We start from the raw sequence: 26,831 nt of genomic DNA, 5'->3' as shown, positions 1-26,831 counted from the left end.
AGGACTGTAAGTTTATATCTAATATATATTTACAATCTTTCTTTTTTTTTTTTTTTTAACCCTGATACTTTTGAGGAGAGCAAAATAAATGTATTCATTTTGTAACATATTACCAGCCTCTGAGGCATCAAGTCACCTTTTTAATTTTTTTATTTTATTTTATTTTATCTTTTTTTTTTTTTGAGACAGGGTTTCTCTGTATAGCCCTGGCTGTCCTGAACTAACGCGTAGACCAGGCTGGCCTCGAACTCACAGAGACCTGCCTGCCTCTGCCTCCCAAGTGCTGGGATTAAAGATCAAGTCACACAATGCATGCCACTTTTCTGTCCTCCGACCTCCACCCTTCCTAGCCTCCCTAGCACCGTCCTCTCCTCCATACTCACTATTTGATTACTTTTCACTCTTTGAGATGGGTCTTGCTACGCACCCCTGGCTAGCCTGGACTCCACTATGTAGACCAAGTTAGCCTAGAATTTGTGGTAATCCTCCTGTCTCCTCCCGAGGGCTGGCTTTACAGGAATATGCCATTGTACCCAGGCTTTCCTCCATTCTCCCCAGCTTACTAATAACGGAAGATTTTCACAAAATGCCACAGTTTTACCTCTATTGCTCTTTTGTTCAAAGGAGAGGAATTCTTGGGGTTTGTTGTTGTGGTGGTTATTTTGTTGTTGATTTTTTACATGGGGTCTCTAAATAGCTCTGACTGGCCTGGAACTCACTATGTAGACCAGACTGGCTTCATTCTTAGAAATCCGTTTGCAGCCAGGCATGGCAGCACACACCTTTAATCCCAGCACTGGGGAAGCAGAGGCAGGCTGTGAGTTCAAGGCCAGCCTGATCTACAAAGCAAGTCCAGGATAGTCAAGCCTACGCAGATTAACCGTGTCTCAAAAAACAAAAACAAAAAAAGAAAAGAGAAAGGAAAAGAAAAAAAGAGATCAGTTTGCCTCTGTCTCCGGAGTGAGTGCTGGGATTAAAGGCATACACCATCATCACCAGCTTAAGCATTTTTTGAAACAGTGTCTCACTATGTAGCCCAGACTAACCTCAGACTTGTCCTCCTGTCTCTCTAATAAGGATGGGGAAATGCCTTTTTAAAATTGTTCTCCAAGTCTAAGCAAGGCAGCCATGTCCATTCTTGTGTTCCAGAAGGGGCAGCCACCCAGGCCACAGAAGATCATGTTTCACAAAATAAGATAGCCAGGCTGGATGGGACATGCCTTTAATCCCAGGCAAAGAAATATGAGTTCCCAGCCAGGCTGGTCTATATAGAAAATTCCAGGCCATCCAGGGATATATAGCGAGATCCTGTCTCAAGAAAACAAATACAATAATCAAAGAAGAGGAAGAAGAAAAAGTCCCCTTCATGGTATCTTCTCTCTCTCTCATTTATTTGGTACATGCCTTTTGGTTCCTATTGTTTTCTCGGAAGTGCTTTAGGACCTGTACTCGGTATACAAGTGTAACAAGTCAACACTGATTCTCTTTCTTCAGAGTCCTTAGATCTAGTTAGGGAGCTCAGACAAATAACTATAAATAAATGGCAATGATACTCGAGTATTGAGAATATGGCAGAGGCCAGGCGTGGTGGTGCACACCTTTAGTCCCAGCACTCGGGAGGCATAGGCAAGCGTTATCTCTGAGTTTGAAGTCAGCCTGGTCTACACAGCTAGTTCCAGGATAGCCAGAGGTCTGTAGAGAGACCCTGTCTCAAAAACAAATTAATAAAATAAAGATGATGATGATGATGATGAAGAAGATGATGATGATGGTGATAAAGAGCAAGGGAAAAAGCAGTCCAGTAAAGTTCAAGAGCCATGGAGACTAGAAGGAGAGTGATGCTGGAGCCACAGAGAGGACCAGGAAAGAGCAGGGTGGTGAGCTAACCAAGGAAGCACAAGCCTGGCTGGGGCAGTGTGAGGAAGGCACCGCTTGGTACAGGCTCCTAAGCGCCTTGGCAGGAAGTTCAAATTTTGTATGAAGGTACCGAAAACCCACCGGGAACTTTTAAGCATTATGCATATGTGTTACTATATGTTAGGGGGAACTGATGGAGGTTAGAGAGAAAGACAGGGACAGCATTTGAAAAACATGGTAGTTGAGGAACCACACACAGGTTCCTGACTTTACAGCAGAGGAGAACGTGACCTGTGACTTGAGGAGGAGACCAGACAACATGGTACTGGAAGGGGGTAGAGGGGGGAAAGGGGAGGAGGTATCAAGGCTTTGGGGTGCGGACACCACACATAGACAGGAATAGAGATCAGAGAAACAAGAGGTCCGCCTGACAGGCTGAGTTTGAGATACCCAGGAGCCACGCAAGTTAAGATGTTTAAAAGACATCAGGTATCTTGGGAGGCTTGAGCCTGGGCACCTAACTTAGGACGCAGCAGCAAATTTGTACTCAGTATCTAAAACCAGGGCAGAGTATCGACCAAGGTATGAGACATTTTACAGAGAGGATTTCTCTGTTCAGGACAGGAAGGAATGTGAGCCGGGGTGGTGGCATGCACCTGTGATCCCAGCACTCTGGGAGGCAGAGGCAAGTGGATCTCTGTGAGTTCCAGGCCAACCTGGTCTACAAAACAAGTTCCAGGACAGCCAGGGCTACACAGATGGACCCTATCTTGAAAAACAAGCAAGCAAGCAAGTAAACAAGTTAAAAGAAGAGAGAGAGGGAAAGAGAAAGAAAGAAAGAAAGGAAGAAAGAAAGAAAGAAAGAAAGAAAGAGGAAGAAAGAAAGAGGTTTTGGAGAGATGGCTCAGAGGTTAAGAGCACTAACTGCTCTTGTAGAGGTCCTCTGTTTGGTTCCCAGCACCCACACGTAGGCTCACAACTGTCTTTGACTCCAGTTCCAGGGAATCTGCACCTCTTTTTTTTTTAATATTTTATTTAATTTTAACTTATGTGCATTGGTGTGAGGGTGTCATATCTTGGCGTTACAGACAGTTGTGAGCTACCATGTGGGTGCTGGGAATTGAACCCGGGTCCTTTGGAAGAGCAGGCAGCGCTCTTAACCACTGAGCCATCTCTCCAGCCCCTGATTCTGCACCTCTTTCAACCTCCACAGGCCCCTGGACTCATATGCAGGCATTCATACACATAAAATTAAATAGAATCAACATGTAAGATAAGAAGGAGAGAGGAGTGGGAGGGAGAGGAAGGCAGAGGGAAGAGTTTAAACTAGTCTTTGTGCTAAGATTAAAGGCGTGCGCTATCATGCCAAGATCCTTTTCTTTTTTAAACAGTTTCTGGCTAAGTTGCCCAGAGAGCATAAAAACTTTTCAATCCTCCTGCCTTGGCCTCTTAACTAGTGGGATTACAAGTATGTGCTGTGAAACCTAGCTTAATTTACCTTCTCTGCCCCCTTTCAGCAGTTAGGAGACAGTATGTGGTCATTGAACTTGGCTCAGTGTTCTGTGTCTGTTCCAGCACAGTAGCTACAGGGACTGGCTCATGGAGTATAAACTGTTAAGAGTCAGCCCCTGAAGTCGGGCATGGTGGCGCACGCCTTTAATCCCAGCACTCAGGAGGCAGAGGCAAGTGCATGGCTGTGAGTTCGAGGCCAGCCTGGTCTACAGAGTGAGTACAGGACAGCCAAGGCTACACAGAGAGACCCTGTCTTGAAAAACAAACAAATAAAAAAAAGAGTCAGCCCTTGAGAACTGAGTGGAAAGAGAGTTTAGAGGCCTGATTCTCAGAGAAAAGAATTGTAATCTGCTACCAGGTTAGGCAGGTACCTTATTTATTTATTATTTATTTATATGTATTTATTTACTTTTTTTTTTTTGGTTTTTTGAGACAGGGTTTCTCTGTGTAGCTTTGGCTGTCCTAGACTTGCTTTGTAGACCAGGCTGGCCTCGAACTCACAGCGATCCATCTGCCTCTGCCTCCCGAATGCTGGGATTAAAGGAGTGCGCCACCACGGCCGGCCCGTATTTATTTACTTTTTGTTTTGTTTTGTTTTGTTGAGAGGCAGGTTTCTCTGTGTAGCCTTGACTGTCCTGGATGCTTTGTACATCAGGCTGACCTGGAACTCACAAAGATCCATCTGCCTCTGCCTCCCAAGTGCTGGGATTAAAGGAGTGCGCCACCACCACCTGGCTAACTATCAATCCTATAATCAGAAAAGTTAATTTTCATTTTGAAGAAATAACGTCATGGTTACTGCATGCATGGCCTTAGAGTTGTCCCCATGATCACAAATATAACTCTGATGTGTCAAATACTGTCATTAAAGTCCTGGGAAATCCCTACTGCAATCCGGGGCGACCCTGCTGAAGACAGTCTAAAGTCAAGACCTCACAGAGACCTTTCCTTTAGTCTCCTAGCGTGTCTCTAGCTAGCTGGGATGATGCTGCATCTGCTGGACCGTTCACCAGAGGATCTGCCGGTCAGAGACACAGACTCGACTCCTCTACTGAATGGTAGGTGAAGCCAACGGCTCCGTTGGGATGTCTTCCCTGATTAGGCAATTCCTTGTCTGCCACTGTGAGGCTGTCGTGGCCGTCTTCACAATGGCAACTGTTTTCTTTCAGCCCTTTTCTTTTCTTGTTTTGGTTTTTATGTGTGTGTGTGTGTGTGTGTGTGTGTGTGTGTTTTGAGACAGGGCCTCTCAGTGTAGCCTTGGCTGTCCTGGACTCACTTTGTAGACCAGGCTGGACTTGAGCTCACGGTGATCCACCTGCCTCTGCCCAGCCCTAGCCCTTTTCTTAAACTTTCTTTTTATTTAAATATTTATAATGTAAATGTATGGATATTTGTATAGCCGAGCATGTGTATGCATCACATGCACACAGTCTGTGGAGCTCAGAAGTGGTGTCAAATTTCCTCCAGCAGGAGGTTTGTACGGTTGTGAGTCACCGCGTGAGTGCTGGGAACTGAACCGGGCCCTCTGCAAGAACAGTAAGTACTCTTAAACACGGAGCCACCTCTGAGCCTTTTTTTTTCTTTCTTTCTTTTTCTTTTTTTCTTTTTTCTTTTGGTTTTTCAAGACAAAGTTTCTCTGTGTAGCCTTGACTGTCCTGGACTCTTTTTTTTTTTCAAAGATTTATTTATTATTTATACAGTATTCTGCCCACACGTGTGCCTTCCCACCACAAGAAGACACCAGATCTCATGACAGGTGGTTGCGAGCCACCATGTGGTTGCTGGGAATTGAACTCGGGACCTTTGGAAGAGCAAACGGTACTCTTAACCTCTGAGCCATCTCTCCAGCCCTGTCCTGGACTCTTTGTAGACCAGGCCGGCCTCGAACTCACAGAGATCTGCCTGCTTCTGCCTCCAGAGTGCTGGGATTAAAGATGTGCGCCACCACTGACCGGCTCCCAAGCCAATCCTTATAAAGGAAAATATTTAACTGGGGGATGGATTTCAGCTTCCATGGTTCAGTCCATTCATTATCATCATGGCCGCACAGAGGCAGACATGGCGCTGGAGAAGGAGCTGAGAGTTCTACATCTTGATCTGCAGGTGGCGGAAGGAGACTGTGTGCCACAGTGGGTGTAGCTTGAGCATATGCGATCTCAAAGCCACCTCCCACAGTGACACACTTCCTCCAGCAGGACCACACCTCCTAACGCTGCCACATGAGTCTATGACGGCCATTCCTACCCAACCCACCACATTAGGGTCTCTTCATATTTTACTTTGATTCTGTGTGTGTGTGTTGTGTGCACATTTGTGTGTGGAGGTGTACATAGGTCAAAGGACAATCTTGGTGGTTGGCACCCTCCACCTTTTGTTTTGAGGCAGGGTCACGTGCTGCCCAGGACTTGACTATGTAAGCTAGGTCGCTTACTGTGAGCTTTCAGGCACACACCTGTCTTGGCCACCCAGTTTGCCGTTGCTGGTGTGTGTCACAGGCACGTGCCATCATGACTGACTTTTATGTGGGTTCTAGAGATTTAAACTCAAACCCACACGCCTGTGATCCGTCCTCCAGTACCATGTTGTCTGGTTTCTTCCTCAAGTCATAGGTCACATTCTCTGCCTCTGTAAATTCAGGCACCTGTGTGTTTCCTCAACTATCATGTTTTCCTAATGCTGTCCCTGTTTTCCTCTCTAACCTCCTCCAGTTCTCCCTAAAATATAGTAACTTTACAAAGTAATACATATGCATGATGCTGTTTTTTCTCTTACTCTTTATATTATTATTATCATCATCATCATCATCATCATCATCATCATCATCATCATCATTAATTTATTTTTGAGACAGGGTCTCTCTACAGAGCTCTGGCTGTCCTGGAACTAGCTATGTAGACCAGGCTGACTTCAAACTCAGAGATAACGCCTGCCTGTGCCTCCCGAGTGCTGGGATTAAAGGCGTGTGCCACCAGGACAGGCGTCGTTCTCTCTTGCCCCCACTCAACTTGCTTGTCTTCATTACTCAGCCTCTCAGGACCTTTTTCTTTCTTGGGTTGTTGTGGGGTCTAGGGATCAAATGCAGAACCTAGTGTGCATGGGCATCATGCCTGCACATGTTTCTGTGTGCTGTGTTATATAGGGCATTCGGAGGCCAGAGGAGGGCACCAGGTCCTGTGGAAATGGAGGTACAGAAGGTTGTGCACTGCCAGGAGGGTGCTATAATCCACCCTGGGTCCTCCGGAAGAGCAGCAAGTGCTCTTCACCACTGCGACGTCTCTCCAGCCCCTTTTATTTAATTTTTACACTTATTAATTTTCTGATGGGAAGGTAGTTGGGTGCCATGGTTTGTGTATATGGAGATCAGAGGACAACTTTGATAATCTGTTTTCTATTTCTACCATGTGAATTCCATGAACTGAATTCAGGTTGTCAGCTTTGGTGGAAAGCCTTTTATCAGTTGAACAATCTTTTCTTGTCAGCCTATGAGACTTTTTTTTGGTGGGGGGCAGGGTTTCTCTGTGCTGCCTGATCTGACCTTGAACTCACTCTGTAGACCAGGCTAACCTCAAACTCAGAGATCCACATGCCTCTGCCTCCCAAATTCTGGGATTAAAGGCTTGGGCCACCACCCCAGATCCAAGACTCTTAACAATAAACAAGGGCTGGAGAGATGACTCAGAGGTTAAGAGCACTGACTGTTCTTCCAGAGGTCCTGAGTTCAATTCCCAGCAACCACATGGTGGCTCACAACCACCTGTAATGATATCTGGTTCCCTTTTCTGGCATACATGTGTACAGGCAGAACACTGTATACATAATAAATAAATTAATTTAAAAAAATAAATAAACAGCCGGGCGTGGTGGCGCACACCTTTAATCCCAGCACTCGGGAGGCAGAGGCAGGTGGATCGCTGTGAGTTCGAGGCCAGCCTGGTCTACAAAGTGATGGCCAAGGCTACACAGAGAAACCCTGTCTTGAAAAAACCAAAATAAATAAATAAATAAACAAGACAACATGTGAAAATATTCTCTACTTGCTTTCTTCAGGGACTTCAGTTAAGAATGTAAAGGTTCAGTCTCGCTCAGGCAGGACGAGCCAAGAGGAACGGCACGGCAGACTCTTTCCTCTTCATGGAGAGCCTGTGTTGATAAAGGAGCTTTCTCCACAGCAAAGAGATAAAAGCAGAAGGTACCCAAAGTCTTTTGTAATTGTTGTTTTGTTTTGTTTTGTTTTTCAAGACAGGGTTTCTCTGTTTAGTCTTGGCTGTCCTGGACTTGCTTTATAGACCAGGCTGGCCTCGAACTCACAGTGATCCACCTGCCTCTGCCTCCCAAGTGCTGGGATTAAAGGCATGCGCCATCACTGCCCAGAAGTACCCAGAATTCTTAAAATTTCAAAAGCTGTGCCTGCAGCAGATTTGGCCCCATGCTAACCAGAAAGGATTACATGGTACTCAGATATCTATACCGAAATGACTCAAACATCCGAGATGTCAGGCTCAGAAATAGTTTTACAAACACTATCGCTTTACTATTTTTTCTACCACACATCTCATAATTTAACACAGACCACAGAGCAGCCAAAGTAACCTATGATGGCACAACAGTGCACACAGCAAGAGACAAGGCAGACTCCTACGTGGCCAAGAGGGAGGGCATGGAGACAGGGGGAAAGGTAAAGTCTTGGCAGAACAAGGTACAAGTATGAAAAGGAATTTCTCTCTTAAAGAGTTAGTATCCGTGGGCTCTTTACTGGATGTGGGCATGCTGTGTGTTCTGTACACACATGAGTCAATTTACTATTAAATCTGTTAACCCCTTTATTAGTGGGCAGGCAGGGTATTATTAGGAGGAAAAGGAGACCTGAGGAGCCTGCATAATTTGCCTATGATCTCACCTAGTAAGTGGCAGAGCTAAACCCTTAACTCCAAAACGTTCCATATATAGTGATGTTAGGCTGTGGGCTTTCAAAGGTGGGCCTCCTGCACCTAGGCAAAGGTCTGAGGGTAGAGGTGCAGGAGGGTACACATGCAGAGTCTGAGGGTACAGGAGGGTACACGCGCAGAGTCTGAGGGTGCAGGAGGGTACACATGCAGAGTCTGAGGGTACAGGAGGGTACACATGCAGAGTCTGAGGGTGCAGGAGGGTACACATGCAGAGTCTGAGGGTACAGGAGGGTACACATGCAGAGTCTGAGGGTGCAGGAGGGTACACACGCAGAGTCTGAGGGTACAGGAGGGTACACATGCAGAGTCTGAGGGTACAGGAGGGTACACACGCAGAGTCTGAGGGTACAGGAGGGTACACGCGCAGAGTCTGAGGGTGCAGGAGGGTACACACACAGAGTCTGAGGGTGCAGGAGGGTACACACACAGAGTCTGAGGGTGCAGGAGGGTACACACACAGAGTCTGAGGGTGCAGGAGGGTACACATGCAGAGTCTGAGGGTAGAGTGCAGGAGGGTACACGTGCAGAGTCTGAGGGTGCAGGAGGGTACACATGCAGAGTCTGAGGGTAGAGTGCAGGAGGGTACACACACAGAGTCTGAGGGTGCAGGAGGGTACACATGCAGAGTCTGAGGGTAGAGTGCAGGAGGGTACACGCGCAGAGTCTGAGGGTACAGGAGGGTACACGCGCAGAGTCTGAGGGTGCAGGAGGGTACACGTGCAGAGTCTGAGGGTGCAGGAGGGTACACGTGCAGAGTCTGAGGGTGCAGGAGGGTACACGTGCAGAGTCTGAGGGTAGGGTGCAGGAGGGTACACGTACAGTGCAGAGTCTGAGGGTGCAGGAGGGTACAGGCGCAGAGTCTGAGGGTGCAGGAGGGTACACGTGCAGAGTCTGAGGGTCGGGTGCAGGAGGGTACACACGCAGAGTCTGAGGGTGCAGGAGGGTGCATGCGCAGAGTCTGAGGGTGCAGGAGGGTACAGGCGCAGAGTCTGAGGGTGCAGGAGGGTGCATGCACAGAGTCTGAGGGTAGGGTGCAGGAGGGTACACACGCAGAGTCTGAGGGTGCAGGAGGGTACACACGCAGAGTCTGAGGGTGCAGGAGGGTACACATGCAGAGTCTGAGGGTGCAGGAGGGTACACATGCAGAGTCTGAGGGTGCAGGAGGGTACACGTGCAGAGTCTGAGGGTAGGGTGCAGGAGGGTACAGGCGCAGAGTCTGAGGGTCAGGTGCAGGAGGGTACACGTGCAGTGCAGAGTCTGAGGGTGCAGGAGGGTACACACACAGAAGGACAGGCGTTCTGAAGTCTACCTTTGATTTTTCAAGAGACAAGGTTTCTCTGTATAGCCTTGGCTGTCCTGGACTCACTTTGTAGAACAGACTGGCCTTGAACTCACAAAATTCTGCTTCCCTCTGCCTCCCGAGTGCTGGGATTTACAGGTGTACTCCACCGTGGCTGGCTTGAAAGTCTGTTTAAGACACTGGTATCAGGGCCTTCTAGGCAAGACCAACATCAACATTAGTAACATAAGTGTAGTTGATTTGTTTCTTTCTTTGTTTTTTGTTTTTGTTTTTGTTGTTCAAGACAGGGTCTCTCTGTGTTATCCTTGGCTGCCCCAGACTCGCTTTGTAGACCAGGCTGGCCTGGAACTCACAACAATACACCTGCCTCTGCCTCCTGAGTGCTGGGAATAAAGGCATGCGCCACCACACCTAACTTGTAGCAAGCATTCTTAAATGATGAACCATCTCACCAGCCTTAAAAAAATTGATAAAATTTAGCAACAGGGTCTTATTAATGTAGCCTTGGTTGACCTAGAACCATCTATGAAAGTGGCACTCAACCTTCCTAATGCTGCTGCCATTTAATTCAGTTCCTCATGTGGTGGTGGCCCCCAACCATAAAAAAATTTCCATTGCTACTTAATAACTATAATTTTGCTACTGTTATAAATTTATAATGTTGTGAGCTGCTGTTCTATGTAGACAAGGCTGGCCTTGAACTCAGAGTTCTACCTGCCTCTGGCTCCTAATTGCTGAATCAGCAGTGTGTCAGCATAGCCAGCCCCTTTCTGTACTTTTTTGGAGACGGAGTCACATTATGTAGTCCTGGCTGTGCTGGACTTGAAGCATTTCCCTGCCTCTGATGGATTACAAGCAGATGTCACACTCTAGTGGTCTTGCTTTTCCTCATGTGGTAACGTTCCCTAAAGAACTGTGGGACTGAAGCTGGCCATGGTGGCACACACCTTTAGTCCCAGCACTCGGGAGGCAGAGGCAGGCAGATCGCTGTGAGTTCGAGGCCAGCCTGGTCTACGAAGAGAGTCCAGGACAGGCAAGGCTACACAGAGACCCTATATCAAAAAATAAAAAATAAAAACAAAACTGTAGGACTGAACAGCAGTTAAGTCCAGTGCTGGGATTAAAGGCCTGCAACACCAAGCCTGACTCAGAGATTAATTTAGAGCATATATACAGCATTGAATGAATAAAAGAAATAAAAAGGAGGGCATAGCTGCTTCTAGGTGTGGTGGAGGAGGCTTATTGTAGATATGTGTGAGAGTGTAAGAGGAAAGGTGTCTGGAAGAGTCAGGGTGAGCACGGCCATACTGAGCTAGGCCACGTGAGGAAAGCCACGAACTGAGAGGTCAGCCTGGGCTGAGAGATAAAGGGGTAAAAAGGATAATGTAGCCAAAATGCCTAGATTATAGAGGGAAGAACAGCTAGGGGAAGGGTAGTGGAGAAAACAAAAACAAAAACAAACAAACAAGAAAAAAGTGCTGAAATGGCCGCTCCATTAGCGGGTAAGTTTTTATTGTGAATAAGAGAACATGCTGGGCATGGTGGCGCACGCCTTTAATCCCAGCACTCGGGAGGCAGAGGCAGGAGGATCGCTGTGAGTTAGAAGCCAGATTGGTCTAGCCCAGGACAGCCAGGGCTCTGTTACAAGAGAAACCCAGTCTAGAAAAACAAAACAAAACAAACAAAAGACCCAGCTATAGCACATTTGCTTAGTGATTGAAGAGGGAGGGCCCAGCCCATTGTGGGTGGTACTAATCCTGGGCTGCTGCAAGTGGTCCAAGGGTGGCAAGCCAGTGAGCAGCATCTTTCAGGGCCTCTACATCTGCCCCCAGTTGAGATCCTGTTTAATTTTTTGTCCTGGCTTCCTTCAGTGATGGACTACAGTGTGGAAATATAAGGCAAATATGTAGCAACAGTAAGCCTAACTATGACACCAAAGCTGGGGCTAGCTCTGAGGCTTACCTAGCTAGAATCAAGTCCTGAGTTCAACCCCAGCGTGGATTGGTGGCAGAAAAATCCATGTAGTCTGTTTTGCCACAGGCGGAGGACCACCGTGCAACGATCCAACACTACCCAAGCCGATATGCGGACACTTGCTGCGCTCCAGGCGACGACTGCAAGGCAGAGGCACCCTTGGGCCTCCGCTTCCCTGCGCCCCTCTGCGCCCCAGCGCTCCCCGGTTCCCAGGAGGAAAGCCTATCTACAACGCCTGTGTCCCTCGACCCCAGCAGGTGGTACACAGCCTAGAGTCCACGCAGGACGCAGACTGCCCCAGACAGCCGGTGTGTAACGACCGCAGAAACCCAAGTAGAACAAGACAGGAACCACGCCCCCACCCCCAAGGGGCTGAAGCTCCAGTCAGGTTCCACCTTCCTAAAACCCTGCTTTTTGTTTGCTTTTCAAGACAGGGTTTCTCTGTGTAGCCTTGCTCTCCTAGACTCCCTGTGTAGACCAGACTAGCCTCGAACTCACAAGGATCCACCTGCCTCTGCCACCGGAGTGCTGGGATTAAAGCATGAGCCACCACGTCCCAGCACTGGAAGGAAGGGGCAGGTGGATCTTTGTGAGTTGGAGGCCAGCGTGGTCTACAAACCAAGTCAAGGACAGCCAAGGCTACACAGAGAAACCTTGTATCGAAAAGCAACAAAAAACCTAACAACCAAAATGAGATAAGTGAGCACATTTAAGCATGACTGGCCACCTGTTAGGTACCAGATTAGGGCTGGACACCCAGGCCCCTTCTTGGGCCAGATTGAATCTTTCTTCCTCCCACTTGTACCCACTCACTTAATTAAAAAAAATTTTTTTTAATTTTTATTTATTTATTTATTTTTTGTTTTTTTTCGAGACAGGGTTTCTCTGTGTAGCTCTGGCTGTCCTGGAACTAGCTCTGTAATCCAGGCTGTCTTGGAACTCACAGAGATCCTCCTGCCTCTGCCTCCCAAGTGCTGGGATTAAAGGTGTGCGCCACCACTGCTGGACTCACTGAATGTTTTTGGCTAGAATTATATATAGGTGTGATCTTATGGAAGCATAACACGCCCAGCTCTGTGGCTAATTGTCACTCACATAAGGATTTCCTTCAAGTCTCAGGCCTCTCAGTGGACAGCACTTGGTGTCCTGGTTTTAGCATGTGGTGTTCTAGAAGGCACTGTGGCTACATTTCACACACCGCCCCCCTTTTCCTAAACTTTCAGGACCAAAAGACAGACGCAGCCGTACAGCCCCTCCCATATTTAAGGGCTATGACATGGATGAAAACAACAGAATTGAACTCAGCAGTGAAGCCAGCCAACCGTGAGTGCCTCTTGTGTGTCCATCGTGGTACCCAAAAAGCTTCCGTTGGAAATACTCTGCCCCCCGCACCCCCCCAGGGTCCCTCTGTGTAACAGCTCTGGCTGTCTAGACTAACCTTGTAGACCAGGCTGGCCTGCCGTTGCCCCCCCGCTGGGATTACAGGGCGTGGGGAAGGCAGAGGAGGACACACAAGCAGTGGTCCATATGTACACCTAAAGAGAAACCAGTCATTCTGTATGTCAGTAAGTGCATCGTTTAAGGGGAGGTGAGTGTTGTGATTTCTGGGATAATCAGAGACGATGAGAGGCAGCTGTCAGTCACAATTCCAAGTTGTTTGTTTAAAAATACAAAACAAAGGCCAGGCATGGTGGCTCACGCCTTTAATGCCAGCACTAGGGAGGCAGAGGTAGGTGGAGCCCTGTGAGTCTACAAAGTGAGTCCAAAGCTACGCAGAGAAACCCTGCCTGGGGGTGGGGGGAGGAAGGGGCAAACCATCAAACAAACAAACCAAAATAAGAGGCAGAAGGATGAGCACTCCTTTCGTCCCAACACACAGGCAGAGACAGGTGGGTCTCTGTGAGTTTCAGGACAGCCTGGTCTACACAGTGATGTCCTGTCAAAGCTCACATTTACATATATATATGTAGTTTGTTTGTTTTGTTTTGTTTTTCAAGACACGGTTTCTCTATGATAGCCTTGGCTATCCTGGACTTGCTTTGTAGACCAGGCTGGCCTCGAACTCACAGCAATCCACCTGCCTCTGCCTCCCAAGTGTTGGGATTAAAGGCGTGCACCACCACCTCCCTGCTAACTTTTCTAACATTTTTGGTGAGTAGATAGCTCGAAGCCCTGCAAACGTTTCTTTCTGCTTCTCCCTCTTGTGTTTATTCTTCCTCTAAATGCAACAGCATACTGTTTACCCAGCAATTCCTGATTTGGCTAAACTCACTGGTCTTTGTATGCCTAGCAGTGTTCACATTACGACTGCTAATTCTACACAAGTGGAAGAGCCAGCCAAGCCTCCTGATAAAATGTCCCAGGATGAAGAGGTTGATCAGAGAAGCTCGCTGGAGTGTGCTCAGAAGGCTGCAGAGCTTCGGTGAGAGCCAAGGTTCTATGTCTCAAGCCATACGGAGCAGAGAAAGTAGGGTTCTTACTTGCAGCTTTTCTTCACTTCAGAGGAACAAAGATTATTTAGGAATAAGTTCAATCTGACATGTAGACACACCCAGAGTATCTAGGAAGTTAAGAAATCCTGCATAAAAGAGGTAGGTGGGCTAGGTGTTATGGCGAGTGCGAATATTTTGTCTGCAGAGGTGGTAGTGCTCTGTGTCCTTGGTGCCTAAAGAGGCCGGAAGAGGGCGCCAGATCCCCCGAAACTGGGGGTGACTGCTGTTTTGACCCGGGACTAGAATCCCTGTCTCTCCAAAAGCCCCAAGTACTATTTTCTACTGAAGAGGAAGTGCTGCCTTTATTACAAAAATGTACTAAAAGCCAAGACTGGTGGCGCACACCTTTAATCCCAGCACTTAGGAGGTAGAGACAGACCTATCTTTAAGAGTTCAAGACCTACCTGGACTGGGGAATTCCAGGCAGGCCAAGGTTACATAGTAAGACCCTTTCTCCATAAAATACAAACTAAAGCCGGGCATGGTGGCATACACCTTTAATCCCAGCACTCAGGAGGCAGAGGCTGATGGATTGATGTGAGTTCGAGGCCAGCCTGGTTTACAAAGAGAGTTCTAGGACAACTAGGGCTACACAGAGAAACCCTGTCTCAAAAAATAAAAAAACAACAACAAAATAAATAAATAAATAAATAAATAAAAATAAAAAAACAAAACAGAAAAAAGAGCAAGCCCTCAAGCCGGGCATGGTGGCGCACGCCTTTAATCCCAGCACTCAGGAGGCAGAGGCAGGTGGATCACTGTGAATTCGAGGCCAGCCTGGTCTACAAAGTGAGTCCAAGATGGCCAAGGCTACACAGAGAAACCCTGTCTTGAAAAAAACAAAAAAACAAAAAAACAAAACAAAAAAAAAGAGCAAGCCCTCAAAGCTGTATTTGTACAGTTCCAGCTGTACAATACAATACTTTAGGGAAAGGCAAATATATATAAATAGATGGATCTCTAGTCACTAGCATCTCTGGAGGGACACATGAGAGCAGAGGGGATTTTTAGGGTGTTACACATCTGTCCAAACTCCAGTATGTACAACAGCAAGAGGAAACTTTAACACCAACTGCTGCCTCTGTGTTTGTTTGTTTGTTTGCTTTTGTTTTTGTCTTTGTTTTGTTTCTTTTTTTTTTTTCTCTGTAGGACAGGCTGGTCTTGAACTCAGTGATCTGCCCCTACCTCTGCCTCCAGAGTGCTGGGATTACAGGCATGTGCCTTCACCACCAGGCCATGTATTTGCTTTTTGAGACAGGGTTTCATGAACCCCAGGCTGGTTCAAACTCACTGTGATGTAGAGGATAATCTTGAGCCTCGGGGCCTCCTGCCTCTGCCTTCAGGCACTGGGATTAGAGTCGTTCACCACCAACCTGGTTTTACACAGTGCAGGGGACCACATTTGGGGCCTCCTGTGTGCTAGGAAGTCCTGTTTGTCTCTGCCCACTGAGCTACAAACCCCAGTCTCTCGAGACCCATCAAATATTGAGCACTCAAGCCCCAATGGAGGCATGGTCTAAGCAGGTGTGGACCTCCAGGGTCTGTTTTCTTTCTTTTTGGTTTTTTTGAGACAAGGTTTCTCTGTGTAGGCCTGACTGTCCTGGACTCACTCTGTAGAGTATGCTGGCCTCAAGCTCACAGAGATACGCCTGCCTCCTGACTGCTGGGATTAAAGGCATACGCCACCACTGCCTGGCTCTTTATGTTTTGAGACAGTTTTACTAAGTAGCTCTGGCAGTCCTGGAACTCACTTTGTAGACCAGGCTGAACTCAGTCTCACAGAGATCTGTCTGACTCTGTTCCCAAATGTTGGGATTAAAGCATTTAATTAAATGTGTATGCCATCAAATAATTTGTTTTGTTTTGTTCATTTTTGGTTTTCAACACAGGGTTTCTGTGTGTAGCCCTGGCTGTTCTGGACTTGCTTTGTAGACCAGGCTGGCCTCAAACTCATAGAGATTTACCCGCCTCTGCCTCCCAAGTGCTGGGATTAAAGGTGTGCACCACCACGCCTGGCTATATCCTGTTTTCTAAGAAAATAAGTCATGTAGCTGGGTGTGGTGGTGCACGTCTTTAATCCCAGCACTTGGGAGGCAGAGGCAGATGGATCGATGTGAATTCGAAGTCAGTCTGGTCTACAAAGCAAGTCCAGAACAGCCAAGGCTGTCGTGTCTTGAGAAACCCTGTCTTGAAAAACTTTAAAAAATAAAAAAGAAAGAAAGAAAGAAAAAAGAAAAGAAAAGAAAAGAAGGCATGTATTAGAAATTGTGAGAATCATAATTTTTTTTTTGGTGGTCCTTAGGTCTCAACTGTCATAATTAAAAACAGGAGGAAGGCTGTTTTGCAGACTGTGTTATGAGGGGCAGAGCAGGCAACAGCAGGAGGCCCTGGGCCCCAGATGGAACCGTTTGTGTCTTCTGTTTGCAGAGCTTCCATTAAGGAGAACGTGGAGCTGATCCGGCTTAAGAAGGTCTTGTATGAAAGGAACGCCTCCCTGGCGGCCACGGAAGCCCAGCTCACACGCGTTCAAGAGGCGAGTTGCTGTGGTCAGCTGTGCTTCTTAGGGAAAAAAGCCAGCTTACGCTCAGTCCCCAGTACTGCAGAAGGGGAGGGGTGTTAGTTTAAAACAAACAAACAGAAGCAACCCTTCCTCCTGCTCTCCCTCCTCTTCCTTCACTTCCTGTTCTTTTTCCACTCTGTATTTACCCCTTCTTTGTGATTGACCCTCATTCTGTGTAATGTAGGCCAACTGAAACTCACTGTGTAGCCCAGGCTAGCCTCAAACAATGCTTTCTTAGTCCCCCAAATGCTAGGATTACCAGTATGTCCACCACAACCAGCCATGTTTTCTGTTTCACATATGTGTGGTGATAATTGACTTGTCTGAGGTCATAGAATTTACGGGTGGTATTGAGAGCCAAGCCTTGCCAGTCTACTGTTCTTTCAGTATTGCTCACTATCTCTGTTACTGAGAAGGCTCAGGCCCTTTGCCGGGTAAAGGTGGAATTTGGTTAATTTGTGTGAGGTCCCAAGCAAAGGGATCAGCATGTAACTCTGTAATCATCATGGGGGAGGGGCAGGAGGCAAGGTATTTTTTTGTTTTGTTTTTTGCTTTTTACTTTTTGACACAGGGTTTCTCTGTGTAGCCCTGGCTGTCCTGGACTTGCTTTGTAGACCAGGCTGGCCTCAAACTCACTGAGATCCTCCTGCCTCTGCCTCCCTGAGTGCTGGGATCACAGGCGTGCGCCACCGTGCCCAGCTGGCGAGCACTTCTGTACACTGAGGGCTCAGTTGTGGGTACTTGGAGTGTGCCCTCTTTCAACATGACAAAACCAAGGTGACTACACACAGCAGCGAGGGAATCACACCCTAGTAAGACAAGTAACTGGATGAAGGTATAAAAAGAGTAAGAGGCAGAGCAGGATTTGATTCAGGCTATGGAGCCATAGCTTTCCCCATTACCAGGTTAGAAATGACTGTGAGAATGGTGGAAATCTGGTGTCAAGGTCTGAGTGAGACCACAGCACCATCCTTCTATTGAACCAGTATGTACAGAGTATTAAAGCAACCGGGCGTGGTGGTGCACACCTTTGATCCCAGCACTTGGGAGGCAGGGGCAGGCGGGTATCTGTGAGTTCAAGGCCAGCCTGGTCTGCAAAGCAAGTCCAGGACAGCCAGGACTATACAGAGAAACCCTGTCTCAAAAAATAAATAAATAAATAAATAAAAATAAAAAACACAGGGGCTAGAGAGATGGCTCAGAGGTTAAGAGCACTGACTGCTCTTCCAGAGGTCCTTTGTTCAATTCCCAGTAACCACATGATGGCTCACAACCATCTATAATGTGATCTGATGGCCTCTTCTTGCCTGTGGGTGTACATGCAGACAGAGCACTGTATTCATAATAAATAAATAAATAAACAAATAGATAAATATTTTTTAAAAATCACCTTGAGGAGCAACATGGCTGTAGTCTCCAAGGCTATTACAGGAGCATACCAAGTTTATAAAATAACTATATGAGGTATGGGAGGTAACAAAAAGAGAGTGATCAGACCCCAGAGACAGGTGTAAAAGTGAAAAAGATTCATAAAAGGGGGCTGGAGGAGATGGCTCAGTGGTTAAGGGCCCTGGATGCTCTTCTAGAGGCCCCAGGTTTAATTCCCCAGGTGCAGTTCACTTGGCAGCTTTACAGCCATCAGCAGCTCCAGTTCCAGGGGATCCAGCGCCCTCTTCTGGCCTCTGCAAGAACCAGGCGTGCAGTGGTGCACAGACACGCATGCTGGCAACGCACCCATGCACATACAATAGAAATTAAAATATAAAAACACTTTTAAAAGGATTTGTAAAAGAATAACTTTACAAAGTATTCATTCACCAGGAAAGTGGGTCAGAGGGGAGGACAGCCTATTGGGACTCTAGGTGAGAGAAACAAGGGAGAATGGGGAAATAGAAGGATCCAGAGGGTCCTAGAAACCTACAAGAAGAACATTATGATAGGCAGATCTGGGCCCAGGTGTCCGGCGCAAACTCTGGCACCAGCCAAGGACAATACGTGCAGTAAACTTTGAACCCCTACCGAGATCTAGCCAATGGACAGGACATTCTCCACAGTTGAGTGGAGAGTGGGGTCTGCCTTTCACACGAAACTCTGGTGCCCCATACTTGACCCCTGGATAAGGAGGCCTGGTGGCACTCAGAGGAAGGATAGCAGGCTACCAAGAAGAGACTTGATACCCTATAAGCATATAAAGGGGGAGGAAGTCCCCCTCAGTCACAGTCTAGAGGAGGGAAGTAAGGGGAAAATGGGAGGGAGGGAGGAATGGGAGGATACAAAGGATGGAATAACAATTGAGATGTAATATGAATAAATTAATAAAATATATTTTAAAGAAAGAATAACTTCACAAATTGAATTCTGAAACATCAGAAGAGTATTATGCAATACCAAGTGTGCAAGAAAAGGAAAAGGTTTCCAGAAAGGTGAATGCAGACACACTGAGGTGTTATGTCCTAGAGCCTGTAAGTCCTCAGCCCATAGATCTGGGGAGGGCTTTTGAACAAGCTTTCACAAGATTAACTTCGTTTCTCCAAAAGATCTCATAGCCTTTAAAAAGCATGAGCTTTACAAAACATTTTGGTAGATAACGAATCTCTTTAGGAAAACAGTTACAAAGTACCAACAGTTACTAGTTACAGGTGGTAGAGATGTAGGGGACTTAGGAACGTTTATATGTTGTCCCGAAGTCTTCAGATGTCTGCTTATTGCAGGATCTCAAGGCAATCATCAGCTACCTAGCAAGTCTGTGGCCAGACTGGATCACACGAGATCCTGTCTCAAAACAGAACAGAACAAAACAGTAAACAAACCAAAGCCAGGAAGCGTGACTGGAGAGATGGTTCAGAGGTCAAACGCACTTGTTCTTGCAGAAGATCCAGTTTCAGTGGTGCTAGACGGTGGCTCACAACTGCCTCTAACTCCAGAGCCAGAGGGTTCGATGCCCTCCTCTGCCCACTGCAGGCACCAAGTACATATGTGGTGTACTTGGTGCACATACATGCAAGGAAAACACGTACACATAAAATAAATCTAAAATGCAATTTGCAAAATTCAGGACAACAGAATGAAGGTTAGAATAGATGATCGAGACCGCAGACACAGACATCCTGCAGCTCCTGCCCAGGCCAGGGAAACCAAGGAAAACTAGGCGAGGCCCGGGGGGGGGGGGGGCAGAGAAAGCTGCAGAGAAAGGGGATCTTGCTTTGATTAGTCCCCAGAGGGGAGAGAGTGAGGGCAGCAGGGAAATGGAAGGTGGCTTCTAGATTCCTGCTTTGGGTGGTGACATCAGTCTCTATGGTGGGACCTTCCTGCATTCAGGCAGGTCCGACATAGCCACCCTGCTGAGGCATAATGTGTCTTTTCTTTTCCTCTCTCTCTCTTTTTGATATAAGGTCTCACTGTGTAGCTCTGCCTGGCTTGGAACTTGCTATGTAGACTAGACCTGACTCAAACTCACAGAGATCCTCCTGTTTCTACCTCCTGAGTGCTGGGACAAAATGCATGGGACACACACCAAATTATATTTATCTTATACAAGAGTCAAATATTTTGTGAAATGGATAAACTGGTAAAATAATACTTATTTCTTCCAGGCATACGACGACTTGCTCCAGAAGGTAACTTTTTGTTGTTGCTGTTGTTTGAGATAGCCTTGGGTATCCTGAAACTCACTGTGTAGGCCAAGCTGGCCTCTAACTCACAGAGATCCCCCTGCCTCTGCTGGGATGAAAGGTCTGCACCACTACTCCTGGCATCAGAAGGTAATTAATAAAGATTCTTTGAATCCATTTCCTACTAATCAGAGCAATCAAACCCAAAGAAATCTGCATTCTTGCAGGTTACATGACAGTAGAGGTAAGGTAATTAAATTAGTTATTAGGGCATACTGTTTCTAGTAAGATGAATTATGCTATTACTATAACAAATGATATTTATTGTATTGTTTCCAGCGAAATTGAAATACAGTTCCTGAGCTGGGTGGTATTTTCGGGCTTATTAGCACAGGAGTATTCTTTGGCACTGCCGAGGCCAGCAGGCACCCTGTGGCTGTTGCAGATACTCTGATGTTCTCCAGCCTTTGTCCGTTCTCTGCTGTGAGTGGGTGCAGATGAAATCAAGGAGCTCCTCTAAGCCTCAACAGAAGCAGGCACAGAAAATGGCACACATCTTCTAGAACTGACAATAGTCCAAGGGGCAAGAGGAGAAATATTATCATCTTAGAAATCAACCAAATAGCTTAGAAAATTAAGGCAGCCTTTGAAAGTTGCGTCTAATTTAAAGCCAGGGATTAAATTGGGAAACAATTATAGCTGCAGCGATGAGCTACAGTTACTCAGAATGGAAAGTCCTTTTTGTTGTTGTTGTTGTTGTTGTTTTTCGAGACAGGGTTTCTCTGTGTAGCCTTGGCTGTCCTGGACTCACTCTGTAGACCAGGCTGGCCTTGAACTCACAACGATCTGCCTGCCTCTGCCTCCCAAGTGCTGGGATTAAAGGCGTGCACCACCAGTGCCCGGCTGGAAAGTCCTTCTTAAGAGGAAGACTATTCTTGCCGAGAAAAGCCAAGGAGGAAAGCAAGGCCACTCGAGAGTGGCTGGGTACTATACTCTTCATCATCTTCCAAGTCTCTTAGTCAGAGTTCTGTTGCTGTGAAGAGACACCATGAGCAAAGCAACTCTTATAAAAGAAAGCATTTAACTGGGGCTTGCGTGCAGTTTCAGAGTATTAGTTCATTGTCGTCAAGGTGGGGAGAATGGTAGCACGCAGCTAGATAGGAGGCTGGAGGAGCTGAGAGATCCACATATGGATCCCAGACATCAGGAAAAGAGAAAGAGCCACTGGGCCTGGCTTGAGCTTCTGAAACCCAAAGCCTACCCCCAGTGGTACATTCCCTCTCACAAGGCCACACCCACTCTGACAAGGCCACACCCACTCCGACAAGGCCACACCTCCTAATCCTTCTCAAGTAGTGCCACTCCCTGATGACCAAGCATTCAAATATGTGAGCACAGTCTTATTCAAACCACCACATAGTCCTTCTTTGTGGCCTTCACCTACGAAGGCTGGAGTTGCTGCTGTCTAGAGGCCATGACTGCTGAGTCATGTGATCATTCCTAGAGGAGTTTCCCTTTGTCTGCAGAATCAGGGAATATTGAATGCAACCCACGATGCCTTCCTCAGCCAAGTGAATGAGCTCAAGGCAGAGCTGACAGAAGAGAGCAAGAAGGCTTTGAGCTTGAAGGCCCAACTGGAAGATGTGTCTATCTTGCAGATAACCCTGAAAGAGGTAAATAATAGCAGTGGGAAAACTCCATCAAATATGTGGTATTGGGGCTGGAGAGATGGCTCAGCGGTTAAGAACACTGGTTGCTCTTCCAGAGGTCCTGAGTTCCAGTCCCAGTAATCACATGGTGGCTCACAGCCATATGTGATGGGATCTGATTCCCTCTTCTCTTGTGTGTGAAGACAGAGCGTGCCCATACACACACACACACACACACACACACACACACACACACACACACACACACACACACACACACATTCCTGGCTCAGGTGAAGCTTCGTCATGGAGTGCTTGCCCCACACATAACGCTCTGGATTTGATCCCCAACCCTGCATAAAAGCAGATAAGCTGCACTGGCCGTGGTGTCACATGCCTTTAGTTCAAGCACTTGAGAAGCAAAGGTCTTTAAATTCAGTCCATCCTGGTGAAACCCTGACTCAAAGCAAAACAAATGTTTTTTATTTTTGTTTGTTTGCGGTTTTGTTGTTGTTGTTGTTGTTGTTGTTGTTGTTTTTGTTTTTCGAGACAGGGTTTCTCTGTGTAGTCCTGGCTGTCCTGGACTCACTTTGTAGACCAGACTGGCTTCAAACTCAGAGGTACGCTTGCCGCTGCCTCCCGAGTGCTGGGATTAAAATCCACCATCTCCTGGCTTCCCAGCCCACTTTCAATCGGTTGCAATATTTTGTTTTTGCTTTTTTGAGACAGGTTTAAATGTGTAGTCCTGGCTGTCCTGGAGCTCCTGGATTTGTAGACCAGGCTGGCCTCAAACTCAGAGCCTTGCCTGCCTCTGTGCTGGGGTCGAAGGTGTGCACCATCAGTACTGAGGCGACCAGGCTGTGCTGTGTGAGGGAAAGCAAGACCAGTGCGTCTTAAGGGTTCTGTCATTCTTAGTTTCAGGTCAGAGTTGAAGATTTGGAAAATGAACGGAAATTGCTGAATGACAGTTATGACAGACTCTTAGAAAAGTGAGTACAAAGTCTGTTCCCAGAGCTCTGTTTTCTATAAAACAATTATGGAACCTTCCAAGTTTTTTTTCTTTTTTCTCTTACATGTACATTTATATTATTACATATATATATACAGTAAACCACATACAGCAAGAAGGACCACAAGACAATTAGGAATTATATAACTGTTACATTCCTAGTGTTTTGCCTCTTTGTGTTTGGAAGCCTTGGAGAAAACATCCCTCCTTTCTTGGTGGACCCTTCCAGGTTTTAAAGAGATTAACCAGGCATGGTGGCACACACCTTTATTCCCACGACCTAGAGGCAAAGGCAGCAGAGATAGAGGCCATAAGGCTAGCCTGGTCTATAGAATGAGTCCCAGGACAGTCAGGACTTTATAGAAACTCTGTCTCAAAGAACAAGACAGAAAAAGAGACAACGATAATGTTCAAAGGAAAGACAAATTGTAAACAGGTGTGCTAACCTGCAGCAGCTTGTCTGCTTAATAATATGCTGACACTGCAAAGTAAAAGGGCGCCTTCGATTTCATTCTAGGTTTTTAAAAAATTTTTATTTAGTTTTTTTTTTCTCAAGACAGGGTCTCTCTGTGTAGCCTTGGCTGTCCTGGACTCCCTTTATAAGTCAGGCCAGCCTCGAACTCACAGATATTCACCTGCCTCTGCTTCCCCAGTGCTGGGATTAAAGGCGAGTGTCACCACATTCCGTTTATTTATTTATTTATTTTTGGTTTTTCGAGACAGAGTTTCTCTGTGTAGCCTTGGCTGTCCTGCACTCGCTTTGTATACCAGACTGGCCTTGAACTCACAGCGATCTGCCTGCCTCTGCCTCCCGAGTGCTGGGATCACAGGTGTGCACCACCACGCCCAGCCCACACTCAGTTTATAAAGATAGTTTTTAAAATCAAAGTGCCTTCTGTCCTGGCAAAAGAGAGCAAAGGGAGCTGGGTGTGGGATCCTGCACTTCTAATCTCAGCATTTAGGAGACTGAGACAGAAGAACAATTTTCAGGCCACAAACATAACGAGGCTCTATTTCAAAAATAAAAAGAAGAGCAAGAGGCAGATTGACAGCACAGGAGAGTCTTTGCATCACTCAGGGTGTCATCATCTTCTCGAGGCTGTGTTTGATGTGTGGTCCAGCGGAGGAAGGCCTTGAACTCACAGGGAAGCCAAAAATGACCTTGACCTTCTCTTCCTGCCTCCACCTCTGCAGTGTTGGGATTATGGGTATATGCCATCATGTATGGTCTATGCAGAGCTGAAGTGCTGAGGGCTGAGTCAGGGCTTTATGCATGCTGGGGGGCACTCTACAGTTACATACCCAGCCTCATAATAAACTTTTTTTTAAAAAATTGAGATAGGGTCTCTCTATGTAGCTCTCTCTATGTACACTTAAGGCAGGCAAAGCCTAGGCTGTCCTGGAATTCACTATGTAGTCCAAAAATGACCTCAAATTCCTTTGCCTTTGCCTCCCAGTGTGGGGATTTGGGTTAAAGGCATGTGCCATCATGCCCGACCTAAAATAATCTCTTTTCAGCTGGGCTTGATGGCACAGGCCTTTAATCTCAGCACTCGGGAGTTCGAGGCCAGCCTGGTCTACAGTGTGAGGCTAGGTCAGCCAAGGCTACACAGAAAAACTCTGTCTTGAAAAACCAAAACCAAAACAAAAAACCAAAAAAACAAAAAACAAAAAACAAACAAAAACAAAGAAAAAACAAAAACAAAAAATCCCCACTTTTTTCTTTTCTTTTTTTTCTTTTTTTTTTTTTTTTTTTTTTTTTTTTTTTTGGTTTTTCAAGACAGGATTTCTCTGTATAGCTTTGGCTGTCCTGGACTCACTTTGTAGACCAGGCTGGCCTCAAACACAGATTTCTGCCTGCCTCTGCCAGTCCATGTCCCCCACTCCTCACCCCCGAGATCTGGGATTACAGAGATGTGCCCTGCATCTGGCTGTAGGGATAAGGCTGACTCTGGCTTGCGGAAGCTCTAGAAGGAATAGAACTCATTCACCTCATTATTTTTTCACATTTATTTATTAGGAGGGGCATGTGCCACAGTGTGCATGTGGAGGTCAGAGGACAGTTTTTGCAGGAGTTCTTTCAGTACCTAGACTAGAACTCAGGTCGTCAGGCTTGGCAGCAGGAGCCCTTACCCACTGCGCCATCTTACGGCCCACCTGCCCCCACTAGGTTGTTTTTGTTGTTCTTTAAGAGAGCCTCCCTGTGTAGACCAGGTTAGCCTAAAACTCACAGGAATCCACCTGCCTTTGCTTCCTAAAGGCTGCCTCTAAAGGCATGGGCCACCACTCCTGGCCAGGAAGTTCTTTTTGTTTTTTGTTTCTTGGGTTTTGTTGTTGTTGTTGTTGTTGTTGTTGTTGTTGTTGTTGTTGTTTGGTTGGTTTTTTGGTTTTTCGAGACAGGGTCTCTCTGTGTTAGCCGTGGCTGTCCTGGAACTCTCTCTGTAGACCAGGCTAGCCTTGAATTCGCAGCAATCCACCTGCCTCTGTCTCCCAAGTGCTGGGATTACAGGTGTGTGCCACCACTCCCAGCTTTTTGTTTCTTTTAATTACTTTTATTTTAGTTTGGTATTTGTTGTTGTTGCTTGATTGGTTTGTTTGTTTGTTTGTTTTTTGAGACAGGGTTTCTCTATGTAGCCCTGGCTGTCCCTGTCCTGGAATTCACTCTGTAGACCAGGCTGGCCTTGAACTCAGAGATCTGCCTGCCTTTGCTGCCCAAGTACTGCAATTAAAGGTGTGTGCCACCATCACTGAACAAGGTAGGGTTTTGTTTTGTTTTGTTTGTTTTTGTCCCCCTCCCCCCAGGACATTTTAATGCCACTGTCATTTCCCTTTGTACAAATGACTTAAGACCTGGCCTTGCATGTTTTACACTCAAGGCAGGTCTAACAGCTAAATACCATGGAATGGAGGAACAGGTGTTGAAAAGCTTGGTTTTGACCTTGAGTATATATATAGCAAGTCATTTAAAGACAACACATTCTCTAAAGCAGCCATTGGCAAAGGGAGATACGGGGACAGGGTGGGAAAAGAAAGACGTCGTTTCTCAGTTCTAACTCATGAGGCCTCAGCATGACCTCACACACGGGCCCTGCCAAAGGAAGCCATCACGCTGGAGAGAGGCTCCTTGAGAAACGTGCGGCTGGGATGCTAGCACTGTGGAACCCTCAAGACTGAAGCAGAGGTGACACTGAGTAACTCCTCAATGCCACCCAAAAGTTCCAAAGCAGTTGGCAAATGACAGTTACAAATACAGCCCGGGCAGAAGGAAAACCATGTGGAGACAGGAATGGTCAGCTAGCCCCCGAGATGCTGAAGCTGTGTCACAAGAGCGCCGCGTCGTACTCCTCCTGTGAGGGCCCGTCTGACACCGTGCCTCCGATTTTCAGCATGCTGGAGAGCAGTCATCAGCCTCCCTGGGGCCTTGAGCTCACTGCGGAGCGGCTAGGGCCACAAGTCTGTCCACTGCAGGACCAAACGGGCCCTGGGCTGCAGGAGACCAAAGTCTTGCTTCAAGCAACCAACCAGGAAGGTGGGTCAGGTCTGGAGGAGCTTTCTCCTGTGCAGTGCCCTCTGTGGGGTTTGGGAGGCTGGAACTTTGGTCTCCACTTCTCTCGTCTCTCTACCTGACCCTGTATTTTTGTGGGTAGTTGATAACTAGAATTAAAACAAGCAGTTAGGTCTGATTTAGCCAGAAAGGCATGATACCTGCCTGCCTCATTACTTTTGCCTTTCCCTATACTCCTCTTCCTGTTTGGAATGGTATCAATTTTTAATTTATTGTTTTTAAACATTTCATGCTAAAAAAAAATTCTCACTTGGTGTGAGTGTAGTTCCAGCACTTGGGAGGCAGAGGCAGGCAGATCTATGAGTTCAAGGCCAGCCTGGTCTTCATAATGAGTTCCAGGACAGCTAGGGCTACAT

General features: G+C 46.8%; 1 protein-coding gene across 1 annotated transcript in view; it reads left to right on the top strand.

Moving 5' to 3' along the window:
• The first annotated feature begins 4,339 nt into the window (after positions 1 to 4,339).
• The window catches only part of RPGRIP1 (RPGR interacting protein 1), a 49,799-nt gene continuing 27,307 nt past the window's right edge, over positions 4,340 to 26,831 (top strand). Inside the window, exons 1-11 of the mRNA XM_084768082.1 lie at positions 4,340 to 4,427; positions 4,837 to 4,905; positions 7,417 to 7,558; positions 11,656 to 11,897; positions 12,813 to 12,912; positions 13,883 to 14,011; positions 16,509 to 16,614; positions 20,235 to 20,258; positions 21,779 to 21,925; positions 22,817 to 22,890; positions 26,105 to 26,439. Of these exons, the coding sequence (XP_084624208.1) occupies positions 4,352 to 4,427; positions 4,837 to 4,905; positions 7,417 to 7,558; positions 11,656 to 11,897; positions 12,813 to 12,912; positions 13,883 to 14,011; positions 16,509 to 16,614; positions 20,235 to 20,258; positions 21,779 to 21,925; positions 22,817 to 22,890; positions 26,105 to 26,439 (1,444 nt within the window). The 5' untranslated portion in view covers positions 4,340 to 4,351. The remainder of the gene's footprint in view (positions 4,428 to 4,836; positions 4,906 to 7,416; positions 7,559 to 11,655; positions 11,898 to 12,812; positions 12,913 to 13,882; positions 14,012 to 16,508; positions 16,615 to 20,234; positions 20,259 to 21,778; positions 21,926 to 22,816; positions 22,891 to 26,104; positions 26,440 to 26,831) is intronic.

This window comes from Acomys minous, assembly GCF_964271855.1.
Source record: "Acomys minous genome assembly, chromosome: 18".
Classification (NCBI taxonomy): Eukaryota; Metazoa; Chordata; class Mammalia; order Rodentia; family Muridae; genus Acomys; species Acomys minous.
The sequence above is the reverse complement of the archived record's forward strand: the minus strand, read 5'-3'. Positions and strand labels throughout refer to the sequence as shown.